The sequence below is a fragment of the Oncorhynchus kisutch genome, linkage group LG16 (genome assembly GCF_002021735.2).
Source record: "Oncorhynchus kisutch isolate 150728-3 linkage group LG16, Okis_V2, whole genome shotgun sequence".
Classification (NCBI taxonomy): Eukaryota; Metazoa; Chordata; class Actinopteri; order Salmoniformes; family Salmonidae; genus Oncorhynchus; species Oncorhynchus kisutch.
This window is the reverse complement of record NC_034189.2, coordinates 33954540-33969575: the sequence shown is the minus strand read 5'-3', so window position 1 is coordinate 33969575 and position 15036 is coordinate 33954540. Positions and strand designations below refer to the sequence as shown.

General features: G+C 40.5%; 1 protein-coding gene across 12 annotated transcripts in view; it reads left to right on the top strand.

Annotated features, from left to right (window-relative positions):
• col25a1 (collagen type XXV alpha 1 chain) overlaps nt 1-13612 on the top strand; it is a 302148-nt gene extending 288536 nt beyond the window's left edge. For 6 of the 12 annotated variants that reach the window (XM_031792275.1, XM_031792270.1, XM_031792264.1 and 3 more), the window contains 3 exons: nt 5295-5381; nt 8082-8120; nt 10007-13612. In XM_031792275.1, coding sequence (XP_031648135.1) covers nt 5295-5381; nt 8082-8120; nt 10007-10033 — 153 coding nt within the window. In that variant the 3' untranslated portion in view covers nt 10034-13612. Of the gene's footprint in view, nt 1-5294; nt 5382-5704; nt 5783-8081; nt 8121-9371 lie in introns of all 12 variants that reach the window. The other 6 variants (XM_031792271.1, XM_031792276.1, XM_031792272.1 and 3 more) reach the window with 5 other exon arrangements.
• The last annotated feature ends 1424 nt before the right edge of the window (nt 13613-15036 follow it).

The window sequence follows — 15036 nt, the reverse complement described above, 5'->3', positions numbered from 1 at the left end:
CACTGTCCACTTAGTTTATAAACTATGGCACGCGATATAGTTCAATATAGTGCAATAAACATAGCATAAACACACGACATAGTGCAATAAATAAGCACAATATAGTTTTTCGGTTTCTCAAATTTGCCGGCATCTTGGAGCAAAAATTTGATTAATGTATACTTAGCTAATGACGACACAAAAAAAGAGTAAAGGAGAGCAATGTACAATACAGAGATGTGGTAAGTGCACAGTGTTATGCACCTCCACTATTAGATGGGACATTTCAATTTTGAGCTTCATATTTATCATCTCCAGCACCACCCCAACATCAACATACTGTATTTGAAAATGGCACGTTTCTATGTTTTGTTCGAAAAAAGAGGGAAGATAAGTGTTTCCAATGACATCATCGGTGTGCATCATGTGATTTTAATCAATTATGAGTAGGCATTGCCTACTAATTGCCTACTAATTGTCTACTAATTGGTTGATGATGTCATTGGAAACAACTCTCTTCCTCTGTCTTTTTGACTACAAAACATAGAAATTCATTATTTTCACATTTGTTGATGTTGGGGGGATTCTGGAGATAATGAAAATGAAGTTTAAAAATTCTGACATTTCCCTTTAACTCTAAATTCCGTTCTCAATTCTCTCAAATGTCAACTATTGTTATTCACCATTGAATAATTTGTCATTTCATTTATCAAAATCATTTCAATCAAATCACATTTTGAAGCCTCCAAAGATTAAAATAATGTGTCTTTACTTTTTTTGTAAACACTTACATTCACGTAATAAGAATCTGAACATTATAGCAAATTAGACTAAAAGTGAATTGAGAGGTCGTCCATTGACAACAGGCAGTAAATCATCTTTCTATTGGTTTTCTGCAGTTTCCATGCATGAGCATAACCCTTCTAACATCCCATGTTGTGTAATTTTGCCTGTTGTTGACCCTGCTTGTAGACCTGGTCTTTTTAAATAGCCTGTATCATTGACCGCCTGTGTCTGTTTACTGCTTTAGTGTCCCAATGAAACTGTACTACTTATTTTGCCTACGCCAAGGAGGGCCAACTCCAGTCCTGCTTCGTGTCACACATGTTCTAAACTGAAGACCATGAATAGTTAATTATTGGAGTCAGGTGTGTTAGCTGGGGCTGGGGTAAATTTGTAACACCAATCAGGCCCCCAAGGACTGGAGTTTCCCATCCCTGGCCTACACAGTGCAATCCTAGCCTAATGCGACCTATATTTTTTCACTTTAATGCTGTCACACAATCTCTGGCAAATATGAATGACTTCATTTGAATTTTCCATGTTCAATAAGCTTCTTCAGACCTAATGCATTCTGAAACCATATACAGTATATATTACGGTTTAATGTAGTCTACATATTTTGGAAACATGGGTACCTCCATGATTCATGGTTGAGGCTTTTTCCATTGTAAATCAATTCAGGACAGTTTTATTCAATACATAAATACTTCCTGAAAATACTTCTGATCAACAAATTGAATTTCAATGTACTTAATGAATAGACTCTGTGGGAATTAAACAGACCTCAACCCTGATTATGCACTTTTGCAGTGGACTGTGAAAAGGGATAGAGTACTTGCTATTTCTAGTTGGTGGAATGGGGTGTGTTCTGTGCCTCTGAAGGTGTTTTCCCTGCTACTCTTTCTCTTCCCTTGTGCCTTCTACTGTACGTCCCAAGAGATAAGCTCTTTCCTCTCCTCTGCTCCTTCCCGCCGTTCCCCCTCCTCCTATTCTGAGGAATGTTCTGGACTTCCAAATTCCTGGTCCCTAGTTCTGGTACCTCTCCTATCTAACATTGACTACAGTATGTCTTCCCTCCCTCCCTATGTAAGCAATAGCTTCACTTTTAATATATCCCCCTTAATTTGCAGTGTCTTAATGTTCTCAGCTGACAATTGTGACCACTGTGGACCATTGTGCAACTGTGGTCTTTGTGTTGATTAATCTATTCAGGGCTAATTTAAACCGTGCAATACGAACCTGTCCAAATGAGAGCTCCATGAAACATTTGAAGAAATACAATGAGCTACAAAAGTATTAGGACAGTGACCCATTTTAGGGTGTTTTGGCTCTGTACTCCAGCACTTTGTATATGAAATGATACAGTGACTATGAGGTTAAAGTGTAGACTGTCCGATTTAATTTAAGGGTATTTTTTCATCCATATCAGTGGAACTGTTTAGAAATGACAGCAGTTTTTGTACATAGTCCCTTCATTTTAGGGGACCAAAAGCATTGGGACAAATTCCCTTCTGTGTATTAATGTAGTCAAAAGTTTAGTATTTCGTATTTACAGTGCATTGCGAAAGTATTCACCCCCCCTTGGCATTTTTCTGATTTTGTTGCCTTACAACCTGGAATTAAAATAGATTTTTGGGGTGTTTATATCATTTGATTTACACAACATGCCTACCACTTTGAAGATGCAAAATATGTTTTATTGTGAAACAAACAAGAAATAAGACCAAAAAAAATAAACTTGAGCGTGCATAATTATTCACCCCCCCAAAGTCAATACTTTGTAGAGCAACCTTTTGCAGCAATTACAGCTGCAAGTTTCTTGGGGTATGTCTCTATAATCTTGGCACATCTAGCCACTGGGATTTTTGCCAATTTTTCAAGGCAAAACTGATCCAGCTACTTCAAGTTGGATGGGTTCCTGTTGGTTGACTAGGCAATCTTTGACTAGGCCATTCCAAGACATTCCAAGACATCGACCTCAGAGGCTCCAGACCCCCTCATCCGGAGATACATGAGGCCGAGTAGGAGTAGGAGGAAGAACAGGCAGGCGGCCATGAGCAGGAACATGGACAGGTAGTGGGCACTGAACCCCCAACCACCGGTGGACGACCCCACCTCCTCCCCGCTTGAATTGCTGGAGCAGCTCATCCTCCGGTACCGTGTGCTTCTGCTTGAGACTCGACTGGCTGTAGGCATGGTTGGGACCGCTATGATTTGAATGGTTGGGTCGGTAAGTAGCGGATAGACTGTTGTAGTTGGAGAATCGCGGTCTCAGGCCGATGCTGAATCGGCTGCTGCTGGTGGCGCCATCCCCGCTGTCGATGTGGTTTTTGTTGTAGGCGGAAGACGGGGAATTGTTGCCGCTGCTTTCCCCGGGGCTGCCGCGGTCGCTCTCCCCCATCACAGCCGACACGTAGATGGTCCCCCTGGGGTAATGGCGTCGCAGCAAGCTCCCGCTCAGGGACGATTCACCGGGGCTTCGCTTCTTTCCCTCTTCCTCTTCCTCCTCCTCCCCCCGGCCTCCCATCATGTCTAGTCGACTCCTACTAGCGCCAGGCGTGTCGTTTAGCCTGATTGCCATGCCGCCAGATGATTGTCATTTAAATGTTGAAGGTGAACCTCCATCCCAGTCTCAAATCTCTGGAAGACTGAAACAGGTTTTCCTCAAGAACCATCCATCATTCCTTTAATTCTGACCAGTTTCCCTGTTCCTGCCGATGAAAAACATCCCCACAGGGATTTTGTTCTCGGGGTGATGAGAGATGTTGGGTTTGCACCAGACATAGCATTTTCCTAGAAGGCCAAAAAGCTCAATTTTAGTCTAATCTGACCAGATTACCTTCTTCCATATGTTTGGGGAGTCTTCCACACACCTTTTGGCGAACACCAAACGTGTTTGCTAATTTATTTTCTTTAAGCAATGGCTTTTTTCTGGCCACTCTTCCGTAAAGCCCAGCTCTGTGGCGTGTGCGGCTTAAAGTGGTCCTATGGACAGATACTCCAATCTCCGCTGTGGAGCTTTGCAGCTCCTTCAGGGTTATCTTTGGTCTCTTTATTGCCTCTCTGATTAATGCCCTCCTTGCCTGGTCCGTGAGTTTTGGTGAGCGGCCCTCTCTTGGCAGGTTTGTTGTGGTGCCATATTCTTTCCATTTTTTAATAATGGATTTAATGGTGCTCCATGGGATGTTCAAAGATTCTGATATTTTTTTATAACCCAACCCTGATCTGTATTTCTCCACAATTTTGTCCCTGACCTGTTTGGAGAGCTCCTTTGTCTTCATGTTGCCCCTTGCTTGGTGGTGCCCCATGTTTCGTGGTGTTGCAGACTCTGGGGCATTTCAGAAAAGGTGTACATATACTGAGATCATGTGACAGATCATTTGACACTTATATTGCACACAGGTGGAAATTATTTAACTAATTATGTGACTTCTGAAGGTAATAGGTTGCAACATATCTTATTTAAGGGCTTTATATGAGCTTCATGCATGCACCACTTTTCTGTTTAGATTTTATTTTTTTATTTTTTTACAAGTAATTTATTTAATTTCACTTCAACAATTTGGACCATTTTTCATGTCCATTACATGAAATCCAAATTCAAATCTATTTAAATTACTGGTTGTAATGCAACAAAATAGGAAAAACGCCAAGGGGGATGAATACTTTTGCAAGGCACTGTATGCGTCGGTAACTCATCATTAATCATGATTCATTCAGAATTATCCATAATCATTGTAGCATCCACATGAATGAAGAAATGTTTAGAAACATATTCTATTCTCATTTACAATAAAAGTGCCTTCAAAATTACACAATACCTCATTTACCATTAATTTCTATTGGGCACAAAATAATCTGAAACAAAACCAAAACTAACAGCAAATACATCCAACACGTTTGTAGAGTCACAAGCTTGATTGTGTGCTAGGAATATGGGACCAAATACTATATGTTTGACTACTTTGATACACAGAGCCAAAACAATAACATATGTCTTACTGTCCCAATACTTTTGTAGCTCACTGTAAATTAATATTTTGTCCCGTCCTTTTGTAGTACTTTATTATATGGTATATAAATTACCAGGTATAATGACAATTGACATGGTTAAATTGTAATGACACAATAATAACCTAATAATATATTAGGTTTCTTTGGAATTTATCAAATCAAGCACCGCTAGGCACTATTGGAACTAGGTAATTATATGTTCCAGAAAGTACCAAATGTTACCACATAAATAGGTAAATACCAGTGGAAACAGTACCGTAGAATAAAGTGGCAACGAAAAGTTTAATCTTTAAGGAGATCTATCCTTAAATGATGCTTAAATTGGCCTTGCTCTACCCAGGGTATGACATTTCGTAAAATATGCAGTTTAGCCAACAATGTTTTGAGATTTCCAAATTGTGAATCAAATGAAGAAAAAAAATAAACACAAATGGTTGTTCTCGTTGGACTCAGAGAATATTTACCCTTCATCTCTGAGCGGAAAAATGATTGACCTGACTAAATTATTGTATCCACAGGGGGAGAAGGGAAAGAAGGGGAAAAAAGGGCCTAAGGGGGAGAAAGGAGAACAGGGTGCCCCTGGATTAGATGCACCCTGCCCATTGGTATGTCCAAGCTAAGAGTGATATAAGACAGTTGGCCCCCAAAAAGGAGGAGCCGCCCTGGCTAACTTGGCACCCACCAGCCATGAAAAAGCCCCAAAAAAGCTTAAAATCACAGGAAATGATTTCTGTCCCTCATGAAGTCCTATTGGCAAGTGCTATGACCTGGGCAAATGACCAGATATCCCACTGAGTACATTATTAGTGTCTGTAGGTCACAGGGTGGCTCCTTCTTCCCCTCGATCGTATCCCCTTAGCAGGGGGATGCATGGGGTGCTCCGTCCACATCTCTCCCAGTAACACTCCCAGGTCATCTTTATGAACAGGGGTTCCGGGGCTTTAAGGGTGAAAAGGGAGAACCGGGGCAACCTGGTCTGGATGGGCTGGATGCCCCGTGCCAATTGGTACAGTATTCCTCTTTTCCTTTACCTCTCCCGTGCATGCTTACTGACCTTTGCCACTGACAAATGGCCAATGAGAAGCCACCGTTTTTCTTTCCTTACCCATGCATGGCTTTAGCATGAGGATTGGAGCCACCCACCCAGCCATCCATACCCCCACCAACTCCCACTCCAAATTACAACCAGCTCACATGCTAAATCACCTCTAGGTTTTTCAGACATTTATTATCTATTTTAGTTCATTTTAGTTTCTAAACACACTTCTTCCTGACTAACTGTCTGACTGCAAGCAGCCCTTCTTAACTACATATTTATCAGGTACAGACCTACTGTAATCTGCAATTGAATGCCACTGTACGTAAATGTAAAGCACACAAGCAGTGGATCTGTTGATATTCTCCCTTGATATTCTCTAACTGAATCCCCCTCCCCTACTTTCTCAATAAGTGTACAGGGACGCTTTCCTATAAAATAAAAAAAATGTAATCCTTAAATGGACTTCCCTTCCAAAGTCCTTTAACATCCCTAGTTCCTAAACAGACTCTAACCATGGCAAGCTATAATCTAAGTTCCTTCAGTTCTCTTCTTTATTGATGCGTTTCCATGCAATGGCAACATGGACCTTACCTCTCCTACCTTTAACCCCCTCTACCCCTTCTGTATTTGTACCAATTGGGCACACCATGACCAAGGAGAGAAGATGTGAAATCAGTTATTGCCCCCGACCTTTCCAATGCCAACTCAAATTTGTAATTCTTGTTTGGTTTCGGGGAGAAGTGTTGTTATCTTGTGTGATTTCTGAGATGGTGTTAACGGATGTTGTGTAATGCATGGAACTGCTGATTGCTTTTGTGCTAAGGGTCCTTCTTGAGTGAGTATATTTAGCTAGTTTAGATGTATGTTACTGTATAGTGGTATGCATCCACATATTATTCTTATCACAGAACAAATGACACTTCATGAGTGCAATATGTCATATGTTTGCTCTATGTTTGCAATTTCACATATCTTTAGGAGTATAGACCCTACACAATGGCACATGGATTAATCAGAACTTTGGATAATTTGATAAAATGTACTAAATATAAACCTAAGGGAGGAACATATATCATTGCATGATGAGATAAATGTCACTGTATGTAACCAGCATGAGTGAGAATTCATTGAAATGTGTTAAAATATTATCAAATGTGAGCATGCCATTACATTTTCCCATTACATTTTGGTTGAAGGCAAGACAAGCCAATTAAACATGAAACATCTAAATTACACAAGTAATTCAATAAAACATAAGTGATATGTTAAATTTACTGGCAGATCTTTTAAATGATTATATTGATTAATGTACCATTCTCAACAACAAAAAACTAAATATTATCATGTCTGTCAATGTCTGTGAAGTAGTGTACTGTATTTCCTCTCTCCCTTTTTTATTTTTATTTTATTTATTTCACCAGGTAGGCTAGTTGAGAACAAGTTCTCATTTGCAACTGCGACCTGGCCAAGATAAAGCGTAGCAATTCGACACATACAACAACACAGAGTTACACATGGAATAAACAAAACATACAGTCAATTATACAGTAGAACAAAATAAAACAAAAAGTCTATATACAGGGAGTGCAAATGAGGTACATTAAGGAAGTAAATAGGCCGTGGTGGCGAAGTAATTACAATATAGCAATTAAACACTGGAATGGTAGATCGGCAGAAGATGAATGTGCGAGTAGAGATACTGGGGTGCAAAGGAGCAAAATAAATAAATAAATACCAGTATGGGGATGAGGTAGGTAGATAGCCCATCTGTAAACAGCCCATCTATGTACAGGTGCAGTGATCTGTGAGCTGCTCTGACAGCTGGTGCTTAAAGCTAGTGAGGGAGATGTGAGTCTCCAGGTTCAGAGATTTTTGCAATTCGTTCCAGTCATGGGCAGCAGAGAACTGGAAGGAAAGACGACCAAAGGAGGAATTGGCTTTGGGGTTGACCAGTGAGATGAATGCCCTGTGTCTGTCTATCAAATATCTTGCATCGCTTGGTTATATGCCGATTGCATTCCATCACAGACATTATCATATTTTTGGGAAACTAGTCTTGAAATAACCACACTGTTTTTGTACATGGGGCTTGTGCTGGAGATGTCGGTACACTTCTTCACAGACCTTGTACCACATAATCTGAGATTTAGAGGCACAACATCAAACAAACATTTGTGAACTAATATCAGTTCTTAGCAAAAAAAAAGCATGTTTGTTTCTGTCACCATTTTGTGACACTAACTAGTGTTTCTTCTCCCCTTACTAGGGCCCAGACGGACTACCAATGCCTGGTTGTTGGCAAAAGGTAAGCATTATCTCAGTAATGTAAGCTTTTTAAAATCACAGTACACACACATAGTGTGTACTGTATTTGAGCTTCACTCAGCCTTGGCCATATGCATGTTTTTTTTGTCGGTTCACATTAGAGGTCTTCACGGATCCACCTGTACCCAAATGCCTGAGACCCAATACGTGACCCAAGCGGGTCCGGATCCAGAATTCTAAATCATGTCACGGGTCTGGTCGGATCTGATATGATTGTCACGGGTCTCGGGTATGTGTAATTTTAACTGACTTGTCCGGAAGGGCCCATACAGACATACACACGACTGCTGCAGTAGAGAGAGAAATGTTATAATTTATACTGCTGCTCTTGCTTTTCAAGAGAGTGGAGCATTGCGCGTGTAGCTTGTTGTTGATGTTAACCAATTATAAGTCATCAAGCTATAAGTCAAACAGGCTATAGTCATAGTGCCTCCATGTGTGGCAAAAGTTAGGAGATATAAACCAATAGAAGATGGAATTAAAATGACGGAATTAAAAGTTAAAGGAGAAGGATAGGCTACAACGACCAAGAGCCAACAGGTAGGCTGCTACGTAATACTGTATGTGAATGGAGTTGTTGTTATTTGTAACTGTAGGATGAGAAAGTGCATGCATTGCAGCCTCAATTGGCTTAGCTAGCTAACGTCCACCAGTTTGATTCTGTCAAGACATGTACATGTACTAGGTTATTTGATAATAAATAACCTAGCTATGGTAGCTATTACTCTACTATAGCGCGAGTCGGCTTGGTTTGGTTGCTGTCTCTCTTCCCTTCCTCCCTGCTCCCCATGTCACAAACTCACAGTACGGCCCCTCCCCTGCCTGCTAGAGCTGCACCTCTCTCTCCCTCCTCTCACACTTTATCAGCTCCAGTTAATAAATTAGCTTAAAAAAATGACTTTTCTGCTGCTTCCCTCACTCGGATCGGATTGTACCAGGTCTTGATCCGACAAGTTCTATACGGAACGGGTCTAGTTGTCCTCGGGTCCGTTCGGAACAGGTCTCTATATTTAAAACATGTATTTATGCACATCGGGTACGGGTAGGAATGGTCCATTTCGGAACAGGTCCAATTCTTTGGACCCATGAAGACCTCTAGTTCACATAAATATTTGAGTGGTGTAAAAAATTAAAAATGTCAGGCCTAAAAACCCTTACCTAAAAATTATTTCACCCCATTTCTCTCTTACCTCATCTCACTACATCGTTCTCTCTGTTGTTTTTCTTGCAGTGATCAATCTAACCCGAAAAGCATGGTTTGTAAAAAAATTAATCTAAAAAAAATGTTGTTGGGGTATTTATAATTATTTTTAATGGAAAATAGAAAATAAAGAAATCTATGTGTACAAAGAGCAAAGGTCCATCACTCCTAGCTGCTTCTACTCACCTCGCTCTGTGTCACTCTCACATCTGCATCTTGGAGTCCAGATCTTTGGCAATCGGCAGAACTTGCACACACACAATGAAGTCCTTGCATGACCAGAGTGCTCGGGCACAGATTGGAACGAAATGGCTAATTGGGATTCAAGGGGAGTAAGGAGGTTGTGACAACAGAGGATGAGGAGAAGGAGGCGTTGGAGGGATCTGAACTGGCTCTTAACAGCTCTAGCTCTCGCATTCACCATCCATTAATGCCATACTACTAGCTTAAAAGACTCCATCCCAACAAAACACCCTCCACACGCCCCAAAAAGCATGATGACTGTCCTAAACTATATTTATATGTATTAATATACATATTTCATTGATGTGGTCGAATTGTATGGCTTCAGCAAAACACTATCTGGCTGTCAATCTTAACTACTCAAAAAAGAAAGCTCAACATTTTTGGTTTTATTTGTTTCTTTTTCTTTTAATGTTCCAAAGGGAGTCACGCCTTGGCTGGTGGCTTGAAAAGAATTGTTCCCCAGGAAGTAAAGTTGGGTTGATTTTCTTTATTGTGGTGAGATCTGCAATGGGTCAATAGATGCAGGTCTTCACAGATGCACTTGTCTTGAGTCCCAGGGCCCTTTCCCTGTCAACGGCCACTTGTTATTGAACTTGGAGAAGAGTGTTAGAGCTCAATGCACTGTGCATAGCCAATCGGAAATGAGCTAGGCTGACAAAGACATCGGATTGAACAGACTTGTTTGGGATCCCTTGGAGTAGGGGAGACAGTGGGCCTCGGCGGAGAGATTACAATCATCTCTCCTGCCAATCAAGGAGTGCCTGCCTGTAACAATGTTACAGTCACAACACTACAAGGTCAAGAGGGTCAATGGAATTCTGCCTTTTTAGTTGAAGTTTGTTCTTCTACTTACTTTTAACAAAAGTTTTATGTATAATAGCCTTTGGTGCCTCAAGCTTTTGTTCATTCCTTTCCTTTTTAACCTGCTTTGAGTAATTGGAATGGTGTTTATTGCGGAATGGCAACCTCTTGTAAATTGTTGAAGTATAAAAGCACCTATTTTGCGCACTGTTAGTATGTATTGAACGTTGATATTACTGAGTGTTAATAATATGGCATGTACATTATGTATTCAAATGAACATAAGCTTCTGTGTAGCAGAAAGGGAATTTCAGTTGGTAGCAAAGATGATTACACAGCATCAGCTTTTACACTGATTTGCAAACACCAAGTTTTATAATATTATAATAACACTTGTTCATTGTTGGCCATTAAGTGGAAAATACAGTCGGTGAGTTACAATGTGCTTCACTGCAAGTTTATTGTATCTTTACATTTAAATGCAGTGTTTATTTTCAGCAATATGTCTGCAACAATAAGATTTTTGAACATTTTGACCTGGTAATTCAGTATGGTACATTTGCAGGTAAAAATGCCTTTCGGAAAAATGTATAATTTTTTACTAGATAATTATTGTCAAATGGCAGTTTGCCTCAACTGGATCATGTCTCCACCACATGCAGCATTCTTCCTTTTCTCTCTCTATATATATATTTTTTTTACACAATGTAAATGGTGTATTACATGGACAGGCTCAATAGGTAACACATTTCATTTCAGTTGAATGGCCCTGCTTCCATTTGTAACCCATAATTGTATTCATTGCCATTTACATCACATTCCGTAGCAATTTGGAAAGAAAATTGAGCCTGTTTCTTAATTTCATAATGTCAAGGATGTCCTAATTCTAACAATGCCCTTATGCACAGTGATATTTGATGCATAATGCTATTTGGAACAGTTATTGTATGATTAGTAATCAATTAGTACAATATGTGCCGGTTTCCCAGACACAGATTAAGACTACTCTTGGACTAAAAAGCATTTGATGGAGAATCTCTATTGAGCATACTTTTTAGTCCAGGACTAGGCTTAATCTGTGTCCGGCAAACTGACCCTCTAGCCCCATTTATACCTGGTTCTAACTTGCGTCCTTTGTCCTGATCTTGTCCACATTCTGATTGTGCCCACATTTTTTAATAGGTGTAGACAATCAAAATTGTGATCCGTTGTGATCAGATCATCCTGCCAACCTCTGGAGGCGTTGTGTCTGGATATCTTACAAGTGTAGACAGATCTGTACAGAGAGACCATTTAAATTGTAAATTTTCCTGTAAAATCATTGACCGGTGGCACCATTGATTGATTACATCAATATGTGTCTTACAATAAATAAATACATATTATTTTTAAAGAATAACTGTGAAACAATTTTCATAAAGGAAGGGGCCAGGAAATCTGGTCACAATGCAGGCACAGTGGGCGGATAACAGACACATTTTAATACAATGTGTAGACACATTTCTGGAAATGTGGGCACAATCAGAACGTAGACAAGATCAGGACAAAGGACCCATGTTAGCACAATGTATAAATGGGGCTTATATGTAATATCGGCACATGTCCACTCTATAAAACTGATATTTTTGTTGTTTTTGTGACAAGTTTGACCACTCCACCCCAACTGTACAGGGTTATCAGCTATGTCACAAAGTAAATAGTATGCGTGTGAACAGTAGGTCATCTGTTACAGTGTGGTGTCATTATGGTGCTATCATCTTGTTAGAAAGATCTCTAAAGAGTATTATCTATCTATGACAACCATAAGACAGAGGTTTCTTTATAATTTTTAACAGTTTAAAACATTTTGTGCATATACTTTTTATATTTGTCTCACTATTTTAAGTGTTACATTATTTATTTTTGTATTTTTCTTAAAGAAGGCATTTTGGTTTTTAACAGGCATTCCTTATAAAATGGGGGTAGCTTTCGAAGGTCCTGATACCGTTTTTTTCAGCTTTTGTCTATTATAGTGGTGCATTGTCATTGAGATGTCACACAAGTACATTAGATGTGAAGGAAGTTTGTTGTCATTATCATCAAATTGATGTATTGGTCAGGTATTTACAATGCTAGTTCACTCCCAATTTTGCAGGCCTTACCTTGGCATGCAATTGTATTCATAAAACAAGAAAGTGTTGATGGGCTTGGCTAAAATGTTGTCTGTCCCTGACAAGTAGCATAAATATGATAATATTGTTCTTTCTCTATTTCTCTCTTTGCATTGAATGTAGTTTGAATGTAGTATGTATAGTGAATTATAAATGTGGAGTTTAATATCTGCTTATTTGACAAAAGTGCAATTTATACTTTGGTTGATATGTGCAGCATCAGAATGCAGATTAATAACAGTTACAGACATTTATTATCAGGACAATATGTTAGTCAATTTGTTTCCCATGAAAAGTACCACTTCACTGGCTTAGAAAAAATACAAATGTTTTGATTGACAAGTTACATTTTTAGTTACAAACTTGTAAATATAGACTTTCTTGTTATCCATATTTTTAAGACTTGATTTGAATTGATTTATTGTAGCCTCAATTGCTGTCCACAAATCATTTGCTCTTAAGTTGTTAGTAGTGTGATAGAAAACATATAATTTGTCTATGATTTGGTTTGTGTCTTCAGTTAACGTACAGCTGATTCTTCTTTGTATCTTTGTATCTTTGTTCAATTATATATTATGAAGTTACACACATTTAAAGGCTGGTAGTGGATGGTCCCCACATAGTTGATACACACTTCTTTAACCCACCAAGTACCAGGCACCCACTTTTCAACACCACTTTTTTATTTATTTAGTGGCAAATTTACCAGAGCCTTTTTTCTGACATATATACTGACATTTCTTTTAACATCCTCCTTACACTATAGCCTATTTCCCTTAGTGCAGTAATGCAACCTAATAGAAGCTGGAAAAGTAAAGATATAACTTCAATTGAACATAGTCTAAGTATTCTACAACGTAAATGCAATAGCTAAGTCCATCTCACAGCTTTTGAATAACTTACATTTCATTTCTGTTATGTTTTTTTTCCTATTCTGCATTTGTATCACTCATTTTTTACAAGTTTGCAAATGAATACAATTTGCTTTCAGATTATGGATACTTCTGCACGCATTATTTCAAAACCATTTCATATGACTGTACTGTTGGAGCCAAATAAATGCAGTCTTTCAAATAACCGTTTACAGTCTTAATTTACAGTCCTTTTAAGTCACTCCTGACACTTCTCTGAATATTAGGGCTTCAACAGCTCTTCTTGTACGTTATTTAATTTGACCACTGTTGTTGTTTCAGAGGCCTACACTATCACAATTTTAGAGTTTTGATTATTATGAGTGCCAATACCTCATGAAAAATTACTAGTGTCACGTTCTGACCTTAGTTCCTTTGTTATGTATTTGTTTTAGTATGGTCAGGGCGTGACTTGGGTGGGTTGTCAATGTTAGTTTTTCTATCATTTTGGGATTTCTGTGTTCGGCCTAGTATGGTTCTCAATCAGAGGCAGCTGTCAATCGTTGTCCCTGATTGAAAATCATACTTAGGTAGCCTCGTTTCACTTTTGGGTTGTGGGTGTTTGTCTTCCGTGTCAGTGTTTGTTACCACACGGGACTGTTTCGTTTATTCACGTTTATTGTTTTGCTCCAGTGTTCTGTTGTGTTTGATTAAACATTATGGACACTTACCATGCTGCACATCCCCTTGGGAGGGGCACACTGGGAGTGTACACGGGGAGTGTGGCGAAGTCAGGTAGGAGACCTGCGCCAACTTCCCGTGCTTACCGGAGAGCGAGAGGGACTGGGCAGGCACCGTGTGTTATGCGGTGGAGCACATGGTGTCCCCAGTACGCGTGCTTAGCCTCGTATCGGCCGGACTAGAGTGGGCATCGAGCCAGGTGCCATGAAGCCGGCTCAGCGCATCTGGTCTCCAGTGCGTCTCCTCGGGCCAGTGTACATGGCACCAGCCTTACGCATGGTGTCCCCGGTTCGCCAGCACAGCCCAGTGCAGGCTATTCCACCTCGCCACACTGGCCTGGCTACGGGGAGCATTCAACCAGGTAAGGTTGGGCAGGCTCGGTGCTCAAGAGCTCCAGTGCGCCTTCACGGTTCCCTACAGGTGCTCCTGCCTGTCCAGCGCTGCTGGAGTCTCCTGCCTGTCCGGCGCTGCCGGACTCTCCCGCCTGTCTGGCGCTGCCGGAGTCTCCCGCCTGTCCGGCGCTGCTGGAATCTCCCGTCCATTTGGGGCCCATTGCTAGGGTCCCCAGTCTGAGGTCGGCGGAGAGGGTCGCCGCTCGAAAGAGGCCACGGAGGCGGTTGAGGAGGCGGACAAAGACTATGGTGGAGTGGGGTCCACGTCCCGCGCCAGAGCCGCCACCGTGGACAGACATCCACCCAGACCCTCCCCTATAGGTTTAGGTTTTGCGGCCGGAGTCCGTACCTTTGGAGGGGGGGGGGGTTTTAGCATGTCTTTGTTTTAGCATGGTCAGGGCGTGAGTTGGGTGGTTTGCCTATGTTCGTTTTTCTATAATTTGGGATTTCTGTGTTCGGCCTCGTATGGTTCTCAATCAGAGGCAGCTGTCAATCGTTGTCCCTGATTGAGAAT